Raw genomic sequence first — 23,811 nt, 5'->3', positions numbered from 1 at the left:
AACCGGTTAATAAGGTGCGGTGATGGGTGGAGTCAAGCGACAGGCGTGGGTGTGGTCCGGCAGCTGAGCAACCAATGGGTGTGCATTTCAAAAATCGAGCCCCAACAAAAACAATAGCAACAGCAGCGCGGAGCTCTTGTCGACCTGCGACGTGTCGCCGGTAGAAACACGGTAAATCATTTCGCCGCCGGCGCAGCGATGCCACCCTCCGAGCTGCCAACCGCACCTGCTCCTGCTGCTTCCGCTTCCGCAGTTCTTCGTGATCGTGCCGACAACGCTCCTTTGTCGCTTCTTCTTCTTCATGACGGCGCCGCCCACGAGGGCAAGGGCACGCCCTTCGTCCAATCAGGAGGCTCATCGCCTCAGCTCCGACTCCGCCCCAGAAAGGTGGGAGTTGCCCCGCCTACCGTGGGCCTGTCCAATGAGGGACGGCCAGCGAATCGCGCGATGCAACCGTCCAATCAGGAGGCGAGTGGCGAGGAAAGAAATCCCTCCCACCTCAAGACAGGCTGAGTGATCGGCGCGTTCTGTCTGCCTTGCTTGGTGTCGTCTGATCAGTGGAAGCTTTTCCGGCCTTGATCGCCGGTCGCCTCGTCCGCCTTCGTGCTGGCTGGCGTCCGTCGCTCTTTCCCTCGTCCTTGTTGCTGCGTTGTAGCAGTGGGTTCGAGTCCCGCCACCAGACAAGCTCGACCATAACGCATGAGGAGGACAAGTGCAAGTGTCGGCTCTTGCCCTCAGCTCACCTTCTCTCCCGAGCTGAAGGGCCAAATAGAGATCCGACGGGGTCCATTTCTTTTGGGTGTGTGTGTGTGTGTGTGGCACCAGTCTATAAGCAGCAATTGTTTAAGTGCCCCAAGGTCGCTAGAGCGACCCCGTTCGACAGAGTCCATTGAGGGTGTGACTTCCCCGGTAATTTGACGACGTGGGTACTTAGGTATATTGAAATTTGGCTATTAACCCGACACCACGCCATCAGAGAATTAGCGAGCACGGTCCTTAATTGACCCGTTATCCTCGGAGTTGTCCGAAGGTTACGACCTGTAATTCCGGGTGTTCAGTGGGAGACGGCTCTACTGCTCCATCTAGTGGCCGTTCCTCGCTACCGACCCCCGGCCCACAAACAGTATTAGTGATTTAAACGTTTGTTTGTTTGTTTACTCCACTGCTGTGCAAAAGTCTTCGACACATTCAGGAGTTGAAATCAATGGATGTTCCGAGCTTCAACAATTTACCCAAAGCCTCCACTCGTGTTTCATGAAAACAACGTTGACTGTGATTGACACAGCTGGGTTTGGGTGACAAGAAACCGAGCTTGTCGTCATTCAGCAATCTTTAATTCACAATGAACTGAATCTTCAAAAACTTGTGATTTCACAACTCGAAGCAATCGAGACACGAGCAGCGAATACGAAGTGTCGTCGTCGCGAATCCATCACATCAAACCAATCAAATGGAAATGATGACTCGTTGTCAGGTGATCCTCATCATCAACATCAGGGCTGTGTTCCGTCAGCGAGCAGCTTGCTATTTATTTGCAAGCGACTTGTTCCGCATGCTTCATTACGCTTGCAAAAAATGGCCACCGTAGTCGGACTCAAAACGACATGACAACCAATGAAATGTTCAGAAGGGTACCCTTTTTGATGTGATGGTTTTTTGAAGAAGGTTCAGAAGAAGAAATGTGGAGGGCCTTGGGCAGGCGGGGGGGGGGGTCCACCTTGAGGAGTGTTTGCTTGGCCGCCGAAAGACGTCCACATTTGACGTAAGCATGGGCCAGGTACAACATGATGTCAGGGTTCTGGTACTGGAAGAACCTCTTCATGCAGTTCTCGTACTGGAGATGAGAGAGAAGTGGAGCGATCATACAAACGGATGCTTGGTTATATTATCCCAACAATCAAGGCATCGATGGAAGTGTGAAGAAGAATGAAAGTGACGGATGGAATTTCAGGAATCAAACATAAAAAGCTGGGGGGAAGTAAGCGGAGTTCGGACCAGGTAAAGGTGAGCTCCGAAAGTGTTACACATACCATCTGCACAGCACAGGTGAATTGCTGTTGTTGCATGTCAATGTGCGCAAGGTTCAACCACACGTCACAGATGTCAGCCGTGGCTTCTCGAACCTCAGTAAACACATCCCTGGCTTCCTGGATGCATCCCTTATGGGCAAGCACCGCACCTGTAATCAACAGCAAGTCGGGACAGATTACACGAATAAAGTAAAACTCGCACATGAGTCGAAGGGTGATTGTGTTGAATCGTGGTGTTGTACTTGTACTCCTTCAAATCTGGTTTAACTACTCGCCTTCACATGCCCCCCCCTCTCTCCCCATCCAACCACAAACTTTCATTTTGTGGTTGTGAACCACAAACCACAAACGACTTTGCAGGACCAGAATCGTAAAAACAAAACACGTTCTTCGTCCTTGCTTTGAAGGAAAGTGTCGATACTTCGTGAAATGGTGAAAATGATTTAAGAGTAGAAATAGCAACCGTCTGAAGGAGAATAGCAAGAAAAGTGACTCATAAACCGTGTTTTACGAGGTAATCAAACAACACAACAACTAAACACACTCACTGATAAAAAAAACATTAATAAATGGTGTCAGAAGTGGGATTCAATGGGAAGGTCAAAAAGTTCATCCCTCCTCCCCCCACCCGACCCGACCATGAAGGAAAAACAAAACTCAGCACAGATGTTCGTCCTTCACCACATACCTTCTGGACAGTCATTCGTTTTCCCTTCCGTGGACGAGATTCCACAAATCATTCAAATATAGATTATTGTTTTAAAAATGGAAAACGGTTCCCTCCTCCACCCCAACGCTTACAATCCACGGAGCTTGGATGTTTACACAATATTTCTTTATACAACGACTCCGCATTTTTATTTTCGTTCCTCTCTTCGTAAAGACATGCCAAGTTGTACGTCATTGTCACGGACACAGAGTTTTGATGCCCCTCGGCCTGTTTTGCCTTTCCTCGTTCACGCTCGAGGGCTGCCGTATCACATTTCTACAAAAAGAAAAACTTTTTTTTTCAAAAAGAGAAGGAGAAGACGAGGAAATAAAAAAATAAAACCTTCCCATCATCAGGTAATCAAATCTGAGTCGAGTTGGTGCACAAATCGATAAACCGCGATGTTTAAATAAGTACCGATTGGCAGCAACTACTGATTGCTGTCATTGGCAGCAACTGATGAACCAAAAATAATTATTTAAAAGTCAAAAAAAATCATTAAAAGTTTGTGAAAAGCAGTTTGTGGCGCAGAAAACCAGAGTTGGTGTCAAAGCCACCCAATGCTCGCCTGTTGATACATTTATCGTTTTTAAAAGACGAGTCTAATAATTAATATTTTTTATAATTCTCTAACAATTTTTTTGGGGGGAGCAGGGTTGGAAATCACTTAAAACATGTAGAAATGCAAAAAAAAAAATTTTCTCTCGCTATTTTTTTTGGGGGGGTTGGAAATCACTTAAAACATGTAGAAATGCAAAAAAAAAAAAAAAATTCTCAAACAATTTTTTTTTGGGGGGTCCAAAATCAAGTCCAAAATCTAATGGCATGATCCTTGGACCATACCTAACCCCCCCCCCCAAGTTTCGTGGAAATCCTAATCACTTAAAACATGTAGAAATGCAAAAAAAAAAAAAATTGAAATTTTGTTGAAAAAAAAGTTGCAAACATTTTTTTTTCTCTAACAAATTTTTTTCAAGGGGGGGGTTGGAAATCACTCAAAACATGTAGAAATGCAAAAAAAAAATTTCTCTAACAATTTTTTTTGGGGGGGGGGGAGAGCAAGTCCAAAATCTAATGGCATGATCCTTGGACCATACCGAACCCCCCCACCAAGTTTCGTCGAAATTTTCCGTGAAACAAAAAATTTAACATTTTCACGCTCATGCTCACGCCGGGGGTATCGCTCTCGCTCTCTGTTCTTCGAACGGGCGAGCTAAAAAGGGATGTAATTATTTAATTTACAATTTAATTAATTAAATAAAAACAAAACATCGAGTTTCTGCACAAGGAACTCCAAGGCATTCGGAGGAGGCTGCTCGGCCCATCAAGCCTGTGCAATGGTCACCAACCAATGGTTGCGTTGTCCATGCTCCATTCTTTTTAAAATGCTGAGTATGAAGCAAGGAAGCAGCACGTACCATTTTTCAAGTCTTTGGTATGACTTGGACGTGGTTCGAACCTCCCACCTTCCAGACTTTCCACCAGGAACGAAGGAAGAATTGATTGGAAAGAAACATTTTTGAAAAAAAGTTTCCTCGAAGAAAAACATGAAAGGAACCAAAGAAGAGAATGTCTTGCATAAGTAGCGAGTGGTTGGTTCGCTGGGCTTCACACAGGTTCCCCAGATGGTGATGAAGCACTCCGACATTGTTGAGCATCACTGGAGGAACTTCTGATTGGACCTTCTCTTTCAGTACCCGCGTCACTGTGCCGTAAGCACAAAGTGCTTCCTGGATCAGCACAATGTTAACGAGAGGTTCTAATTTTAAAAAATTCATGAACTCAATATTCCACGGCCGTTCATGGGGTTTCATTCACCTGGATGTTCTCTTTCTCCAAGACTTGCTCCAATTCAATGATCCAGTGACCCCAGGATCTCCATGGTCTCGTACCGCTGGAGGTTCTGCCGGGAATACGACCTCAGAACACGTGATGGACCCACAAATTGTGTCATTCTACGTATTGTGAAACATTTTGAGCACAAGGGTACAGTGCACAACCAGAGCAAGGACAACAATGGCAGGCCAGCATCAGGAACCAGGAGCCGAGGCAACATCGACGCCGTGCGGGATTCTGCAGTGGACGGTCCCAAGAAATCAGCATCAAACCAACAACATCAGTCTGGCGTGTCCTCACGAAGGAACTGAAGCTTTCACCAGACATCATCTCAATTCGGCATAAACTGAGTCAACATGACATGAGAAGGACACTTGATATGGGGCAAATGGCTCAGTGACAGGATGGAGCGGTCCACAAACTGGATCAACCTGATCTGGTTCAGGGATGAAGCCCATTTCCACTTGGACAACCACAACAACATTTTCTGGGGGGGGTAGAACCACCTGAGATCACTGAGAGACACCTGAGAGGGCTGAAGGTAACATGTTTCTGTGCCTTCAATTCCAGACGGGGAACGCGAGGACCTCACTGGTTTGAGAACGACAGCAGCAGGACGGTGACGATGAAAGGTGAGTGTTACCAGGACGTGCTCCAGAAGTTCCAAAATTATCCTAGCCAAAAAAAGTCACCACAAACCAAGTCAGCATGACATTACAGTTTAGACCTCTACCTACCTTTAGAACCGTAAGACTCTCCAAGACCCTTTAGAACACTGAGACCCCTCAGATACTTTACCCTTGAGACCCACAAGACTACTAAGGCCCTTCAGAATCCGAAGACCCTGTGGACTCCAGAGAGTCCTTGCAGACTTTCCTCCAATTTTCATGATCAAATTGTTCTGATAATTTTCACTGGTCATGGACACAACATCATGACGCAGGAAGTGACCTTTTTGAAGAAGAGGTGATTGGCTAAATGGTTCAGCACCATCGGGTTGGAGCCGTCACGAACGTATGCCTTCGACAGAAGTTCGACACCATCCTTGATCGAATCATCCTGTGGGCCAAGAATACGCAAGTCAACGAGTTCGGAAAGATACAACAACATGGGAAAGATCGATTTAACAATACAATGTTGTAAAGATTGGGGGGTGGGGTGCAGATATACCATCGTGGTATTATTACGGATCTGGTCTGGGGGGTAAAGTGGGGGATGGATTACAGTGGTTATTTCATCGTACGTATGAGCATTAGTGTGATTTGATTCCAGTTAGTGATAAAACATGTCGAACACCTGTTTAGAAAAATCTCCACCCCAAACCCACCTCCTTCAATTTGCCCTCTTTCCTTCCTGAAAGTCCCTGCCATGTCCATCTTCTTTACCCTGTGTACCCCGCCCCATCCCTCTCCCTTCCACAAATCTCATGTCTGTTTTTTCTTTTGTCACAGAGCTTCAGAACATCTGTAGTGGTTTTTTTCATACCTCACATGGGCCTCAAGGTTGGCTGTTTTGAGTTATGGCTTCCTTCTTGCCATCCGACCGTGCAGGCCAGACTTGTGGAGTACTTGGAAGATCGTTGTCACGTGAAACACAGCGACCAGTCTTTGCCATGAAGGCATCTAGCTCTTTAAAGGTGTCCATCGACCTCTTGGTGGCCTCTCTGAAGTCTCCTCCTTGCTTGATCACCCAGTTTGGAGGGATGGCCTGATCTGGGCAGGGTCTTGGTGGCGCCATACGCCTTCCGTTTATAAATTATTTTGTTGGCTGTGCTAAAAGGGATATTCAAGGCCTTTGATATATTTTTATTTCCATCCTCTGATTTGTGATTTTCAACAACTTTATCCTTTTGAAAGCTTTTTGCATTCCTCAAACGGGACTCAAGGCGGGTCATTTGAAAGCTCCTTGGTGCTCATGGTTGAGTCTTTGCTGTGAAATGCACAACCTCGCCGAGGAAACCTACAGGAACAGCTGATTTTATTCTGAAATCATCAGAATCACCACAACTGAACGCAGGTGGAGTCCAGTTAACATGGTGTGTGATTTTGAAGGTGATTAGTTGCACCTGAGCTCTCTTTCTTTCTTGGCTGCTGGATGCATCATCGGTTGGGGACGCGGCTGTTCCGCTGATGCAACGTCCCTATTACCGGTACACTGGTACTCATTTTGCCGACCTCGGAAGGATGACCGGATGAGTCGACCCCACCTGGTTTTAATTCAGTGGAAAAAAAACGGGGCTCGAACTCAGTACCCTAATGTCCCAAGTCAGCCACCCGAACCACGAAGCCGTGTACATTTGTACATTTGGCATCGTCTCAAAGTACAACTTTCGATGGACCCTCATTTTTGGGCCCCCCATGCCCCCAGTGCCGTTGCCGAAGCCTTCGGTTAAAATAATTAAAAGAACAAAAAAACATGATTCTCAATTAAAAAAAATAAATAATTCGTTTTGATTTTTTTTTCCCCAGAAATAATAAAGCTTCTCGATTGCTTCACTTTCTCATCTGCAAACCTGATTCCAACATTAAATTATACTGGCATAGTACCCCCCCCCTCCCCAAAACCCCCGATGGACGATCTTGTTCATGGCAGACAACCACAACTTCTAATACATACCTTTAGTTTTGGTGGTGTGTGGGCAACAAAGCGCCGCCTCTGTTTGTCCCTGAGCAGGATATCTCAAAAACTTGGGGACGGATTCGGACGAACCTTGGTGGACAGGTTGAGTGTCTGACAAGGAAGAATTGATTCGATTTTGGTGAAGATCTAAATCCGGATCCGGATCTGATAATTTTTTATTGATTCTTCACCATTGAGAGATCCAGATAAAAATGATATATGGCACGATATCTCAAGAAGTTGTGGACGGATTCGGATGAAATTTTGTGGACATGTTGAGTTTGTGACAAGGAAGAATTGATTCAATTTTGGTGAAGATGGAAATCCGGATCCGTATCTGATAATTTTTTGATTGAATCTTCACCATTGAGAGATCCGGATAAAAATGATATATGGCATGATATCTCAAACAGTTGTGGACGGATTCAGACGAAACTTGGTGGACAGGTTGAGTGTCTGACAAGGAAGAAGTGATTCGATTTTGGTGAAGATCCGGATCCAGATCTGAGAATTTTTTAAATGATTCTTCACCATTGAGAGATCGGGATAAAAATTATATACGGCACGATATCTCAAAAAGTTGTGGACGGATTCGGATGAAATTTTGTGGACAGGTTGAGTTTCTGACAACGAAGAATTGATTCGATTTTGGGGAACATCCGGATCCGGATCTGATAATTTTTGATTGATTCTTCACCATTGAGAGATCGGGATAAAAATGATATATGGCAATATATCTCAAGAAGTTATGGACGGATTCGGATGAAACTTGGTGGACAGGTTGAGTTTGTGATAAGGAAGAAGTGATTCGATTTTGGTGAAGATCCGGATCCAGATCTGATATTTTTTTAATTGATTCTTCACCATTGAGAAATCGGGATAAAAATGATATATGGCACGATATCTCAAGAAGTTAGGGACGGATCCGGATGAAACTTGGTGGACAGGTTGAGTGTTTGACAAGGAAGAATTGATTCAATTTTGGTGAAGATCTAAATCCGGATCCGGATCTGATAATTTTTTGATTGATTCTTCACCATTGAGAGATTGGGATAAAAAATGATATATGGCACGATATCTCAAACAGTTGTGGACGGATTCGGATGAAACTGGGTGGACAAGTTGAGTGTCTGACAAGGAAGAATTGATTCGATTTTGGTGAATATCTAAATCCGGATCCGGATCTTGTAATTTTAAAAGTGATTCTTCACCATTGAGAGATCCGGATAAAAATGATATATGGCACGATATGTCAAAAAGTTGTGGACGGATTCGGATGAAATTTTGTGGACATGTTGAGTTTGTGACAAGGAAGAATTGATTCAATTTTGGTGAAGATCTGAATCCGGATCTGGATCTGATAATTTTTGATTGAATCTTCACCATTGAGAGATCGGGATAAAAATGATATATGGCACGATATCTCAAAAAGTTTGGGACGAATTCGGATGAAACTTGGTGGATATGTTGAGTTTGTGACAAGGAAGAATTGATTCGATTTTGGATGAAGATCCTGATCCAGATCTGAAATTTTTTTAATTGATTCTTCACCATTGAGAGATCGGGGTAAAAATGATATATGGCACGACATCTCAAAAAGTTGTGGACGGATTCGGATGAAACTTGGTGGACAGGTTGAGTGTCTGACAGGGAAGAATTGATTCGATTTTGGTGAAGATCTTAATCTGGATCCGGATCTGATAATTTTTTGATTGATTCTTCACCATTGAGAGATCGGGATAAAAATGATATATGGCACGATATCTCAAACAGTTTGGGAAGGATTCGGATGAAACTTGGTGGACAGGTTGGGAGTCTGACAAGGAAGAATTGATTCGATTTTGGTGAAGATCTAAATCCGGATCCGGATCTGATAATTTTAAAATTGATTCTTCACCATTGAGAGATCGGGATAAAAATGATATATGGCACGATATCTCAAAAAGTTTGGGACGGATTCGGATGAAATTTTGTGGACATGTTGAGTTTGTGATAAGGAAGAACTGATTCAATTTTGGTGAAGATGGAAATCCGGATCCGGATCTGATAATTTTTTGATTGAATCTTCACCATTGAGAGATCGGGATAAAAATGATATATGGCACGATATCTCAAAAAGTTGTGGACGGATTCAGACAAAACTTGGTGGACATGTTGAGTGTCTGACAAGGAAGAATTGATTCATTTTTGGTGAAGATCTAAATCCGGATCTGGATCTGATAATTTTTTAATTGATTCTTCACCATTGAGAGATCGGGATAAAAATGATATATGGCACGATATCTCAAAAAGTTGTGGACGGATTCAGACAAAACTTGGAAGACAGGTTGAGTGTCTGACAAGGAAAAATTGATTACATTTTGGTGAAGATGGAAATCCGGATCCGGATCTGCTAATTTTTTGATTGAATCTTCACCATTGAGAGATCGGGATAAAATAGATATATGGCACGATATCTCAAAAAGTTGGGGACGGTTTCGGATGAAATTTTGTGGACATGTTGAGGTTGTGACAACGAAGAATTGTTTCAATTTTGGTGAAGATGGAAATCCGGATCCGGATCTGATAATTTTTTGATTGACTCTTCACCATTGAGAGATCGGGATAAAAATGATATATGGCACGATATCTGAAACAGTTGTGGACGGATTCGGACGAATCTTGGTGGACATGTTGAGTTTGTGACAAGGAAGAATTGATTCAATTTTGGTGAAGATCTGAATCCGGATCCGGATCTGATGATTTTTTGATTGATTCTTCACCATTGAGAGATCGGGATAAAAATGATATATGACCCAATATCTCAAAAAGTTGTGGACGGATTCAGATAAAACTTGGTGGACATGTTGAGTGTCTGACAAGGAAGAATTGATTCAATTTTGGTGAAGATCTATATCCGGATCTGATAATTTTTTAATTGATTCTTCACCATTGTGAGATCAGGATGAAAATGATATATGGCACGATATCTCAAACAGTTTGGGAAGGATTCGGATGAAACTTGGAAGACAATTTGAGTGTCTGACAAGGAAGAATTGATTAGATTTTGGTGAAGATGGAAATCCGGATCCGGATCTGATAATTTTTTGATTGAATCTTCACCATTGAGAGATCGGGATAAAATAGATATATGGCACGATATCTCAAAAAGTTGCGGACGGATTCAGATGAAACTTGGTGGACACGTTGAGTGTGTAACAAGGAAGAAATGATTCAATTTTGGTGAAGATCCGGATTCAGATCTGATAATTTTTTGATTGATTCTTCACCAATGAGAGATCGGTATAAAAATGATATATGGCTTTATTCTCTTAATTCTCCTTAATTGCATCCCTCACCTAACGACTTTGATCACATCTCTGGCTTCATAATTTTAATACTCCCAGTTTGCAATGCATGTTCATGTTCCATCAATCATCCTTTTTTTTACCAACTTCAGTGCCAATTCATCCACTTTAATCAACCTCCTCCTCACCCCTCATCTGTTATCCCCTCTCCTTACCCCTCCCATCTTTTTAGCATTGACTTCAGGGACTTCAAGCAGCCATCAACCTTCCAGACTGGTCTCTCATCTCAACTTCCTCCGACATCAACTCGTCCTGGGAATTCTCGTTTCGACATCAGTGAAGATTCTCCTTTGTGTACTTCCCTCATTGTTCTCGTACGTTACCCGTTTTGAAAGGCAAACCCTCTGACGAGGAATGAGGGCGAACACCTATCCCCCAGACGATTTTCCTCTCACCTTTAGTTTGTGGCCGCAAGGTGTTCGCCGTCCCCCCTGACCATCGGCTGTGCCCCCAGGGAACAGCACATCCGAGTCACAGCACCAAATTGTTGTGATCTCGGTTGGAAGGCCCGGCTTTGTTGTTGTGGAGAGGGATGGCGATATGATGGGATGGGCTCTACGATATGTGCTTGGAAGTGACGCCCAAGGAATGAATGCACTCGTGCGCGGATATGTATTTCCAACTTATTTTTTTAAAAATCATTAACTTTGTGTTGTTTTGCTCTGAAGAGCAAAACCTCGAAAAATGGTTGACCTCGAAAATAGATATTTGCTCCTCAGAAACTACACATGCAATTCCGATGAAACTTGAACCACAACCTTCACAAAATTCAGTCTCCACCCAAACCCAAACTTCTCGCTAATACTTCCGTCTGCCATTTATGCGACCTCGGGTAGTTTGAAATTGCACAATTCGAACTGTGGAACCATTTTGTTTCTTCCACTTAAAGGAAGGCAAGCAAGATCTCCATACAGGTATACCCATGCATGACACTGGAAATCAGCTTTCACCTGTCAGACTAACGTATGGAACACCAGCGATTAAAAACAACAACTTGAGAACAACTATGCTGAATTGGAAGAACCATGTCCCGAAGAAAACCACCAAAAGTGAAATTGACGACACATATCGACCACTCTCAAGCAAGTTGTGGCACAAAGTTTACAGAACTGCTCATGTCTAACAACCCCAAAGGAAATGAAAGGTGTATCTGTACTTGTGGACCTTTGTGAACTTTGCACTTGTTGCTTGCTCGCCCAAATTCACCACCTTCTTCGTTTAACAAAGATAAACGGAAAAAAACAACATGACTAGCCAGCTTTCCCAACCATTGAAACCGGCTCATGCAGTGTCTGCCGCCATTTTTTTTTTCGAATTTATCATTGATTCTTGTAATCTTGTGATTTGTAAATGATTCTTGTATGGAAGCGCAGGAGTTATCCAAGTACGAAGTGGTTCCTCCGGACCAAGCTGTGTTCTATTGGTCGGTATCTTTGTATTGCTGGACCAAGCAATGAACCCAAGACAGGTGATGACTCTTTCACAAAGTGTGGAAATCTCAAACCTGAGCACGAGGTATTGGGATCGAAGTTGTGTTTGTGTCCGACGGTGTTTTATTATATTTTTATTTATTTATTTATAATTCTCTTTGTTCATTGTCATTCTTGCTTTTTCTTCTCTTTCATCTCTATATTCCTCTATTTCATTGTCTATCTCTCCAAGGAGAAGTAGTGAATTCTTGCAAAAAAAAATTTTTCCTGTAAGGCTCATTTGGCTGCGCCTGGATGGGTTTGAGGGTTGTGTAGAAGTGGCTGAAACCCGAATCCAAGCCAGGTTCCTCTTTAATGACTCCATCTTTGCTCTTTACTCCATCGGGTTCTTTCTTGGTCTTCCGTTTCATTGAGTGCCAGACAGAAAGGGGCTCGACCGATGCGGACTTGAACATCTCGAAATTGGCTTTCATCACTTTTATTTCCGAATCCATCAACTGCACAACCAGAGTTACAAGCAGAACTGATAAAATCCGTGCTATTTCCACAGCAGCTTTCTAAAAATTGAGGTGGGAGGGATTCACCTCCAATCAGATTCATCAACTGCTGGGCCACAGGAGGAGTTGGTCGGTCCCCAAGGCGCCCCAAGGTCCCTCCCCCATCAGGTCCCTGAAAGTAATCCAATGGAATGCAAAAAAGTCTAGCCACCCATGGACCGGAGTTTATTAAATTCTGTCGTGATCTCACTGTTAAACCGGACATCATACGTGTCCAAGAGACCTGGTTAAAAGATCATACCCAATTTAGGATTCCTGGTTACACTTTCATCCACAAGGATAGATCTAGTGGGATCAGAGGTGGATGCGGGGTGTTTGTTCGGTTTGGTGTTTCGCACAGGGTAATTGACTGCCATGTTGAATTGGAATGCAATGTGGCCGCTTCACCCTGCCCGAGGGAGACCCCCACTGTGGTTAATTTCTCCAACCCTTGCCATCCACTGAACGTTCATACTTTTCAGGAGGTTTTAAGCAGGTGTGAAGGACCAACCTTCTGGTGTGGTGGCTTTAACAGTCACAGCACCCTTTGGGGTTCCAAACGTATGGAGAGCAATGGGGGCATGTATTGAGAACATTATGCATGGGTTTGACTTGGTACTTCTAAATGATGGCAGTGGGACTTTTGTTAATCCATCCTCGGGGCAGTCCTCTCCCCTCGATGTCACAATTTTTACTACTTCTCTGGCAGCAAGGTGTGAATGGTGGGTCCTCCCAGACAGCTTGGGTGGCGACCACCTGCCGGTGGTCACCCAACTCAAATTGGAATGAGAACATGACGATATGGAGAGACCCCCCCATCCCCTCATGGAATCTTTCCAAGGGCAACTGAGCATATTTTTTTCACCGTTGTTCCGAGGTAGTCAAACCTGAGCTAGCTCACAAGAATCTTGACACCTTTCATCGTAACTTTGTCAATGCCATAAACCGCATCGCTCGGGAGTCTATCCATGTTTGTAAAAGATTGGTCGGTCAGAAAATTAAAGTCTCCTGGTGGGATGATGAGTGTAAGCTCACCATCCTGCTCAGGAGGTTCTGCTTCAAAAGAGTTAGAAAACCTCTGCTGCCCCAAGACGCTGTCGAGCTCAAAAGGAGAAGTGCTCAGGCTCCAAAGGAAGGACAGAAAACTCCAAAAATTAAATTATAAAATTATAAAATTATGCCTCTCTCAATGGGCCCGTACTTTAACCTTTAACCTCAATGGGCCCACACTTCATGTCCTTCGACATTATATATCTTTAACATTCTGGGACACATCCTTCTTATCCTCTCCTTTGGATTTTCGAGTTATTTTCTCAACGAGTCTCTGTTTGTGACACAAAGCTGTAACAGTGTGGATTATTTAGAGATGTAGCAGATTGGAGGGGAGGCCTCGGATGTTGGAGGTGCACACAGTTCGTTTGGATGGGCGGGGGAGGGGGATAGTGGGGCGGAGCTGGGATCGATGGCTTATTGGGGAAAAGTTGAAGGGTGGAGAATTTTGGGAAGAAGAGGATTCACCACCAGAGAGAGAGAGACATTTGAAAATGAGAGTGGAGGAAGATTAAACGTTATAAACAATATAAACTCGTCCTTTAACTGATTTCAATTGACGGAGTGTGAGGGGACGAGGAAGAAAAGGGGAGACGAGAGGAAAGAATATTTGAATAATGACTTCAGGGAATGAGCTCAGAATGACTGAAAATTGTGAATGACGTTTATATTTGGGTTGTTTTTGGAAGAAAGAAGATGGTGAGGGATCGGGTTTTGAGGTGGGATGAAAATGACGACTCTGACTAAAGGTAAGTTTGTGACGACCTGGTGTAATGGTTTGACCCATTCGATGATGCTGGTGTAATGGTTTGACCCATCAGATGACGCTGGTGTAATGGTTTGACCCATCCGATGACGCTGTTGTAATGGTTTCACCCATTCGATGACTCTCCTGTAATGGTTTGACCCATCCGATGACGCCGGTGTAATGGTTTGACCCATCTGATGACGCTGGTGTAATGGTTTGACCCATCGAATGACGTCGGTGTAATGGTTTGACCCATCGAATGACGTCGGTGTAATGGTTTGACCGACCCGATGACGCTTGTGTAATGGTTTGACCCATCCAATGACGTGGGTGTTATGGTTTGACCGACCCGATGACGCTGGTGTAATGGTTTCACCAATCCTATGACGTGGGTGTAATGGTTTGACCCATCCGATGACGTCGGTGTAATTGTTTGACCCATCCAATGACGTTGGTGTAATGGTTTGACCCATCTGATTACGCTGGTGTAATGGTTTGACCCATCTGATTACGCTGGTGTAGTGATTTGACCCATTCGATGACGCTGGTGTTGTGGTTTCATCCATTAGAGTTAGATTATAAAAGCTGTGAATGAGTCTGGGAGTTTTTCACCACCGTGCGGCCCTCCACCTCGGTTGATGCTCAGCATTATTCACTTTTACTTCAATATTTGGTATGTACTTCCTTCCTCCCTTCCTCCCTTCCTTCCTTCCTTCCTTCCTTCCTTCCTTCCTTCCTTCCTCTGTCCGACTGTGCAAAATGAAAAAAAAGAATAAAAAGAACCTTTCTCACAGCTCTCGGTTTCATTCGTTTCTAGTTTGTTTAGGTTTTTTTTTGTGTTGTTCTTTAATATGAAACTACCAGTCATCACCAGATTATCAATAAAACCGATTTTTTAAATTTAGTTTTTCCATCAACACGGTCAGATCACCCCGCCTGTTGTGCAAGTGACCACCAGTCCCCCCACACCACGTGACTACTGTTTAAGCGGTGAAGCCGTTTCAGTGTTTGGAATGTCCGTCCTTCCGTCTCTGTTGAACAATGCCGAGATGTTCCGCTTCCTTCCGGCCCACACGGTGACACACGGTGACACACGGTAACACACGGTGACACACGGTGACACACGGTGAAACACGGTGACACACGGTGACACACGGTGAAACACGGTGACACACGGTGAAACACGGTGACACACGGTGAAACACGGTGACACACGGTAACACACGGTGACACACGGTAACACACGGTGACACACGGTGAAACACGGTGACACACGGTGACACACGGTGACACACGGTGACACACGGTGAAACACGGTGACACACGGTGACACACGGTGACACACGGTGAAACACGGTAACACACGGTGACACACGGTAACACACGGTGACACACGGTGAAACACGGTGACACACGGTGAAACACGGTGACACACGGTAACACACGGTGACACACGGTAACACACGGTGAAACACGGTGACACACGGTGAAACACGGTGACACACGGTGAAACACGGTAACACACGGTGACACACGGTAACACACGGTGAAACACGGTGACACACGGTGACACACGGTGAAACACGGTGACACACGGTGACACACGGTAACACACGGTGACACACGGTGACACACGGTAACACACGGTGAAACACGGTAACACACGGTAACACACGGTGACACACGGTGACACACGGTAACACACGGTGACACACGGTGACACACGGTGACACACGGTGATACACGGTAACACACGGTGACACACGGTGACACACGGTGAAACACGGTAACACACGGTGACACACGGTAACACACGGTGACACACGGTAACACACGGTGACACACGGTAACACACGGTGACACACGGTGAAACACGGTGACACACGGTGAAACACGGTGACACACGGTGAAACACGGTAACACACGGTGACACACGGTAACACACGGTGAAACACGGTGACACACGGTGACACACGGTGAAACACGGTAACACACGGTGACACACGGTGACACACGGTAACACACGGTAACACACGGTAACACACGGTGAAACACGGTGACACACGGTGAAACACGGTGACACACGGTGACACACGGTAACACACGGTGACACACGGTGAAACACGGTGACACACGGTGAAACACGGTAACACACGGTGACACACGGTAACACACGGTGAAACACGGTGACACACGGTGACACACGGTGAAACACGGTGACACACGGTGAAACACGGTGACACACGGTGCGATTGTTTGTTTTCCAAACGTTTGCAATCCTAGTGCAGGCCTCGATTGGGCCTATAATGGCCTTGTGTGTTGAAGTTCCCTGTAAACTCTGCGGTGACCTCTTGGTAATGAAAACCGAGGGTCCATGAGAACGTCACGTGCCGAACACGTGGTCAACAAAGAACGAAACGGACCATGAAGGGTAAAACATCAGGTTAAAGACTCCTTTTTGGTTGTGATGTCACCCTTCCCAGAGTAGAGGGGACTACATTTTGGTCCGTTGGTGTTTGTTTATTTACCTCCTCCACCACCGAAGGTGAATGAGGTGATATTTTCACCTCTTTCTGTCCGTCCGTCCGTCCGTCTGTGTACAGGATATCTCAAATAGTTGTGCGCGGATCCGGATGAAATTTTGTGGACAGGTTTGGTGTGTGACGAGGACGAACCGATTCGATTTTGGTGAAGATCCGGATCCTGATCTAGATATGGGAATTATTTAATTTATAAAAGCTGATTCTTTACCGTTGAGAGATTGGGCCAAAAACGATCCGGTGATGGATGGTCTGATATTTCAATGTTCTCATGGATCAGGCATCACATGGTGGACAGGTGGAGGTGTGCGCTCTCCCGAGTGCCCTTACAGTTAACCTCCGCCATCGAAGATGGACGGAGGTTACTGTTTTCACCCCTGTCTGTTTGTTTGTTTGTTTGTTTGTGAACAGTATTACGGAAAAACTCCTGGACGGATTTCGACGAAACTTGGTGGGGGATTAGGTCTGGTCCAAGGATCATGCCATTAGATTTTGGATTTGGTCCAAAGTCCAATATGGCCGCTATGGCGGCCATTTTGAAAAAATATTTGAATTTTTGTTTTTTCATTTCTACATGTTTTAAGTGATTTCCAACCAAAAATAAATAAATTTGTTGGAGAAAAAAAAACAAAATTTTGCAACTTTTTTTCAAAAAAAATTTCGATTTTATTTGAAAAATATTTGAATTTTTTTTTGACATTTCTACATGTTTTAAGTGATTTCCACCCCTCCCCCCCAAAAAAATTTGTTAGAGAAAAAAACCCAGAAATTTTGCAACTTTTTTTTCAAAAAAATTTCGATTTTATTTTTTTGGCATTTCCACATGTGCGTCGATCTAGTTTAGTTTATTTAATCGTGGTTCAATAGAGTCTGATCCGTTTTGACCCACAATGAATAGGATATCAGGTTCACTTAAGTGACCCAGCAGTATTGGTGGCGGAGGTTTTGCGCTCTACCGAATGCTCCCCCTCCAGTTTGTAAATGTTTTGCACTCCTTGCAGGTTTGTGAACATCTGGCCTCTGGCATCGCACTGAAAATGGTTTTCCAAAGAGTGTTTCTTCGTCGTTTCCGCAAGTCTCTCAACCTCGTCGTGTTGGTGCTTGTCATGTACATGCTGATTCACTCGTACATTCCGCCCGACTGTGAGTATCCCTTCCAATTTCCCAGCCCAATCGAGCATCTTCTGCTGCTTATTCAGCTTCGTGTCTGGGTCTACCTGTAGAACTCGCTCACACAGGTGTCGAGGCTATTGGAAGAGCTGAAGAACGGGAGGCAAATTAATCAACAGATTGAAAAATGTGGAAAAATGGGAAACAGGTGGATGAGAACACGTGTAGGTGTTCCGGCACCAGGTGAGGAGAGGCAGGTGAAAGTGGGACCTGTCTACTTTTACGTGTCGACTGTAGTTGGGACGCAAATTACTGCTGAAATTACAGAGGTACTGCCAAGCCCAAATAGTTTCTGGAGTCAGATGTTAGAGCAGGAATTCCAAAATGCTGGTGCCACCATCAATAATTGCGGAAAAGCCTTCAACTAAAACTCAATCACAAGTCAAATTGTACAAACAAACTGAAATCTATGTGTCACGTGATCTCGATTGGTGGTTCAAACACCAGTCATCATCGTCGTCCCATCATGAGATCCGACAAGCAGAACCTTTCCAGACTTCTCCGGACTCTTTCTTTCCTCCAATCACAACTCCATCTCTTCCCACCCCCACAAATCTTCTTCGTCCCCCACCCGCTCCCATCTTCAGGATAACACCACCCAGTCTCATCCTTCCCCTCTCCTCACCCCTCCCTTCTCCCTCCTCCCCCATGGCCGTGCCTGTTCTCATCGTCTCCCCTCCCTCTCAAAGATTCCCTCTCAAATCAGCCGCCTCCTCCCTCTTCAAAGTAAACCACTCTCTTCCACCCCACTCACCTTTCTCAAAAACTACCTTCACACCTATCTCCTTCAAGTCTCCCCCTTATCAAAGCTGCCTCCCCCTCTTCCCACATCCTCAAATGTCATCACACCTCCCCTCTAGTTTCTAATGCACCTCCCCGCTCAAACAATGCCGAGTTTGATTTCAGATTTGAACACGTCATCACGTCCTTCATTTATCCAGGAAATAAACTGAAAGCAGCTGGTGGTACTTTCCTTCTGACATGATTAATCTCCCCACAGTGTCTCTTCGTGCTCCGGACCAAGTCAGGGTGAAAGTGTTAAACAGCACTCTGGTTGAGGTCACGTGGAAACCTGTGTCTGTGTCGTCATTGCAGAGCTATTTGATTGGTTACAAGGTCAGTGCATTGATTTTTATCAATATTTTTTGAGTGCATCTCTCTTTTCAAAGTGCAGTTTGAGAAGTGTGTGTGTGTGTGTGTGTGTGTGTGTGTGTGTGTGTGTGTGTGTGTGTGTGTGTGTGTGTGTGTGTCTGTGTGTTCACAACTGCAAATGTACATCAATCAAAGCACCAGGTCTCCCCAAACAAATTGGATTTCAAGTTGTTTGGATTTCAACAACTTGGATTGACTTGGCTGTGTTTTTATTTGTCTTCACAACATCCTCCAAAAGTTGTTAAATCATTTTTCTTTTACATTTTGTTTCTTGTCCCCCTTTTGGCAAGTTCAGCTGTCATATTGGTGCCGGAGTGTTGAAGATAAACCCTCAATGAATAACGTTTCCATTCGTGGCCGAAGCTTGAAAGCCTTTCTGCCAAACCTGCGCCCGAACAGCTCCTGCAGCCTGACGGTGCAGGTCAGCACCGGCAAATACGAGGGGCCCCCAAGCAGCGTGCATCACTTCAACACAACCACAGGTGTGTGATCTGAGCATCGAAATACTTATACACCTCCCCAACACCGCAGGCATTTCTGAGCAATCATGTGGAGTGTTGGAGGAATTTCCGACCAATCATATTTGTAAATAAGGAAGTGCTTGGAATCCCCTGATTATCGGCCGACTGAAAGTAAGAGCAACGATGCCGTATTTATTCCACATGCAAACATGGCGGAAATTTTGTTCCCCTCGAATGAGGGTTCCGACCTACGAGGAGCAGCAGCATGATTCGTTCCAAAAATTTCTGATCATCGGCGCCATTTTGTATCCATCGTTGTATCCATTTTGTTTCCATTGATGGCTCGTTGGATGGGCACACGATTCCTCATCGTGTTTTTAAATGATTGGATGCTGTGCCGTGAGATGCACCTATCGATCAGAGAAGAGTTTCAAAATGACGAGATTCCTTGCACTTGTCAGAAGGATAAAAAAAAATGGAAAATACTGTTGTTTGAGATGGAAATCGACGTTGCAGTCGTTCCCGTGCCTGTATCTTTACGTGTAATGCTGTAATCATGTTGTAGTTGGTCGTTGGGTATAACTCGCAAACAAACATCGATCATCATGCAAACATCTACAGATAATTTATGACGTATGAAGGACATCTTGGTAAAATTTCTTCAAAGTAACATTGGTTTAGCCTGGGTTCGAATCCTGACCTAGCTATAAACTGTCATCCTGCTGTTTCACAGTCAGGACGATTCGTCAATGTGTGTGCCGTCCCTCTAATGGACGTTAAACTGGGCGTCCTGTTTGCCATCAGTTGGTGGACTTTAAAGATCCAACGGTGTCCTTCGTGAAGAGTAGATGAGCTATCACTGACTTAATGAACGAATTACTAATTTGTGCCTTGACAAACTGCTTTGAAGGCAATGGCAAACCACCGAGTGTCATCCTTTCCAAGAAACTGCTTCGGAAGCCTCGGACTAGAACGGCACTCGGTGGAGCGCACACCTCCGCCAAGCTGAACAGTATACGTTTTGTCCCCCACTGATAGGCCAGATCTGGATCCAGACCTGAACCAAAAGAACGTATAAATATTGTTGTGGATTGTCGCCCGCCGGCGTGCGAACGACCGCCTTTAGCCAATGGCGGGCCGTCTCGCCCACCGAACGGACAATCCAGTCGCGGCTTTCCGGATCAACGCCGAAAACCAGCCAGGGGTGTGTTTTTAACCACACCACAACCTTGTCCGTACTCTACCCGCGCTACAGGGTCCGATCGCCAAATCTTCGATTTACCTAATTATCCGCGTGGGTAGATTACCGAGAGATTGTACCTCAACGGGGCCGCTGGGACACGAGCCGCTTAATGCAGCTCGCTCCGTTTTGGGATAACCAAGTGGGGTGTAATCGCGAGCCCCGTTGGACCCGATCACTTTTTACCGGCTATTTAAAAACCAACTATATTCCGCGTGCAAGATGGCAGCTCAATTCAGGGAAGAGGACGCAACGAACGGGTTAACATTTAAACAAGCACATTTATTTCACACACAACACAAATACAATGATGCAGTCATGCCGGTATGCAAAACACGCATGCAGTTATTTAAAGCAAACGCGGGAAGGGGACAAAACACGAGCAAGACAAAGAGCTACGACCGTCTATTTATTATGTACAGTCACTTATACAGTGTTCTACTTGCGGACATGGCGCCACAACGTTCATTCAAAAGTAAAGAAAAACCCCAGGACAGACGAGGGGCAGACTGGACCCCTTGGGGTCTTTATTGACACGGAGCCGTGTAGACCGCAGAGGCTCCGCGAGACCGGGCTGGCTACCTTCACCTCGCTGGGGCGACCCGCGACGTCCCATCTCCACGACCCACGATAAGGCACGGCTCGGCAGGCCACGCGCCTTGGCTCCGCTGCGCTCTCTCCTCCTTTTCACACGCCTCCACAACCACCCGCAGCCGACGACTCAGAGAGCGACCGCGAGTGAGAGAGACCCAGGTAGAGAGAGACCGACTCGACTGACAGAGAGCGAGCGACCACGACCTCCAGACCTCCAGACAGACCGCGACCCACACAGACAGACTCTCGTTCCGCGTGCCCTTTTATAACCACCGCGCCTCGCCATTCTCCATTCTCCATATAATATCCATCCATATAACCACCATTCTCGGTGGGGGGGGGAATTCCAGGAGAGATCGGCTCGGCTCTTTGGGTGTGATACCTGGGTCCGCGGGTCCCATCCGCACGTGTTTTTTGTTGGGGGGGGGGGGTGAGGCCATCGTCCATTCTCTACCGACGAATGTCAGGCTTCTTGCAACCCTGCTGAGGTGGAAACGTGGTGGTGGTTACGGTGGTTGTTGTAATGGTCGTGTGGCTGGCGTTTTGTGGTGGTCGTGAGGGTGTTGTGGTTGGGTGGTTGTGGTTAAGGTGGTTGTGTGAAGGCGGTGGTGGAGAAGGTGTTGGTGGTGGCGGTGGTTGTTGTGAAGCGGTTGATAGCGATGTTGGTCGTGGAGGTGGTGGTTGTGAGCAGTTGGTCCAAAATAACGACAGTAAAAGAAAAACGGCGAACTCAAAGATCACAGCCCTGATCACACGAATAAACCCGAAGATATCGGTGGGGAAATCTAACTGAACACAGACTTATCGGCATAACTGATCTAAGGACCTATATGGTGCTCTGCGAATTTCCACAGCCGTAACAATATCATTAAGTAATATAATCTTCATTTTGGGCACAGAGAAAGACAACTTGATGAGAAAACGGACACATTGCACTTTACGTACAATGGCCACAGGATCGGTACGCCCTGCTCAATGGATACAAAATGGCGTCAAATTGCAAGTTGTCATTACTCCGAGTATACAGGGACTCCACCTCGACTTACACCCCCTTTCCCTCCCATTACTCCTATCTCTTCCCCTTCTATCCCCAATCCTCCCCGACGCTGCTCTTTCAAATTATTCTTCCTCTTATTTTTCTCAATTTTTTTTTCTTTTCTTACTTAACTCTCACGTTTTGGGGTTGCCGCTGTGTTTTTGGAAACTACGAACGATGTTTTGCTCTCCCAAACATTATAGTCACACCTTGCAATCCCGATTTGTACTCTTCTGATTGACACATGTATCTTCCAAAATGAATAACACTTGCACTGTTCATTTCTCACATTGTTCCAACACGATGTGGAACCAGAAGCTGAGTTATGTGCCGGACTTGGGAGGCCATGCTCGACACATGCGGCATGTCGGTCCAACCCGACGGGTGCTTGCTGCTACTGCAACTATGGTTACTATGGTGACGGCCATTTTTGTTTGCCACAAGGTACCCGATCTTGTTTGTTCCTATTTTTAAATCGAGCAGTGTGTCTTTCACTTTGTTACTCCACGCTCACCAAAGAATGGTCTTTCTCTCCTGGATTTTGTTCATCTTCCCTCAACACACAAGGTTTTACAATGACCCACATGATGCAGTGTCACATACTCATCCACACTTTAAAACAAACAGACTGACTTGACCCTATACTCGGGTCATTCCATTAAAAAAATAATAATAACTACAACGACCAATCAAAGACTGCATACCCTTGCCCGGACGTATTTGGTTGAAAAGACGATCTGAGATGGTGGTGGAACAGCTGGCTTGAAGACCTGGAGGGAAGAATGAGATTGAAGAGGATGTGGAAGTTGATTCCAGAGAGGAATGAATGAGTGGAGGTGAGAAGTGATTCTGGATTTAGGTAGTTTCACCAGAAAGGGGTTGATGGTGGACCGTGTGAGCCCTTAAGAAACCTGGGGGGGACATACCACAGAAAGACCAGGGTGTGTAAGACCAGAAACGAGGTGGTAGGAGACAGAGAGACCATCGACCTGTCTGCATTGGTGAAGTGATTGACCTATCGGCTCAGCTTCATCATGGGTGATCCCATTGATCTTGAAGGTCTTGGTTTCCATGGCGACAAGCTGAGCAATATGTGATGTTGGGGAGCCAGCCCAGAGAGGAGAGCAACACTCCATGAGGCTGTGGATGAAGGCCTTTTCGGCGGATAGGAGTTGAGGTGTGCCGAGGTTGGATTTTGTCCGACGGAGGATTATGAGTCGGCAGCTGTCTTTGGAGGCCAATGATGAAATGTGTTTTGCCCAAGAAAGATCACGGGTGACAGGAGACCTGGGTCAGACCCAGGAGCTTGAATG

At 45.4% G+C, this 23,811-nt stretch overlaps 1 protein-coding gene across 8 annotated transcripts; it reads left to right on the top strand.

Annotated features, from left to right (window-relative positions):
* Positions 1-14,755: 14,755 nt before the first annotated feature.
* On the top strand, positions 14,756-23,802 carry LOC147007981 (neural cell adhesion molecule L1-like). Of its 8 annotated transcripts, none has more exons than XM_085865864.1 (5): positions 14,756-14,978; positions 17,847-17,988; positions 19,016-19,131; positions 19,463-19,649; positions 22,814-23,800. In XM_085865864.1, the coding sequence occupies exons 2-5, from the start codon at positions 17,883-17,885 to the stop codon at positions 23,128-23,130; spliced, it is 726 nt and encodes a 241-aa protein (XP_085721990.1). In that variant the 5' UTR covers positions 14,756-14,978; positions 17,847-17,882; the 3' UTR covers positions 23,131-23,800. The 8 variants fall into 8 exon arrangements, with proteins under 8 accessions (XP_085721990.1, XP_085721989.1, XP_085721988.1 ...); XM_085865863.1 differs by lacking the exon at positions 14,756-14,978 and adding an exon at positions 15,245-15,381 and having other exon boundaries at positions 22,817-23,802; XM_085865862.1 differs by lacking the exon at positions 14,756-14,978 and adding an exon at positions 15,248-15,381 and having other exon boundaries at positions 22,814-23,801.
* The last annotated feature ends 9 nt before the right edge of the window (positions 23,803-23,811 follow it).

The sequence above is a fragment of the Eptatretus burgeri genome, chromosome 22 (genome assembly GCF_056783735.1).
Source record: "Eptatretus burgeri isolate ZD-2024b chromosome 22, Ebu_testis_v1, whole genome shotgun sequence".
Taxonomy (NCBI): domain Eukaryota; kingdom Metazoa; phylum Chordata; class Myxini; order Myxiniformes; family Myxinidae; genus Eptatretus; species Eptatretus burgeri.
This window is presented reverse-complemented; position numbering and strand designations above follow the sequence as displayed.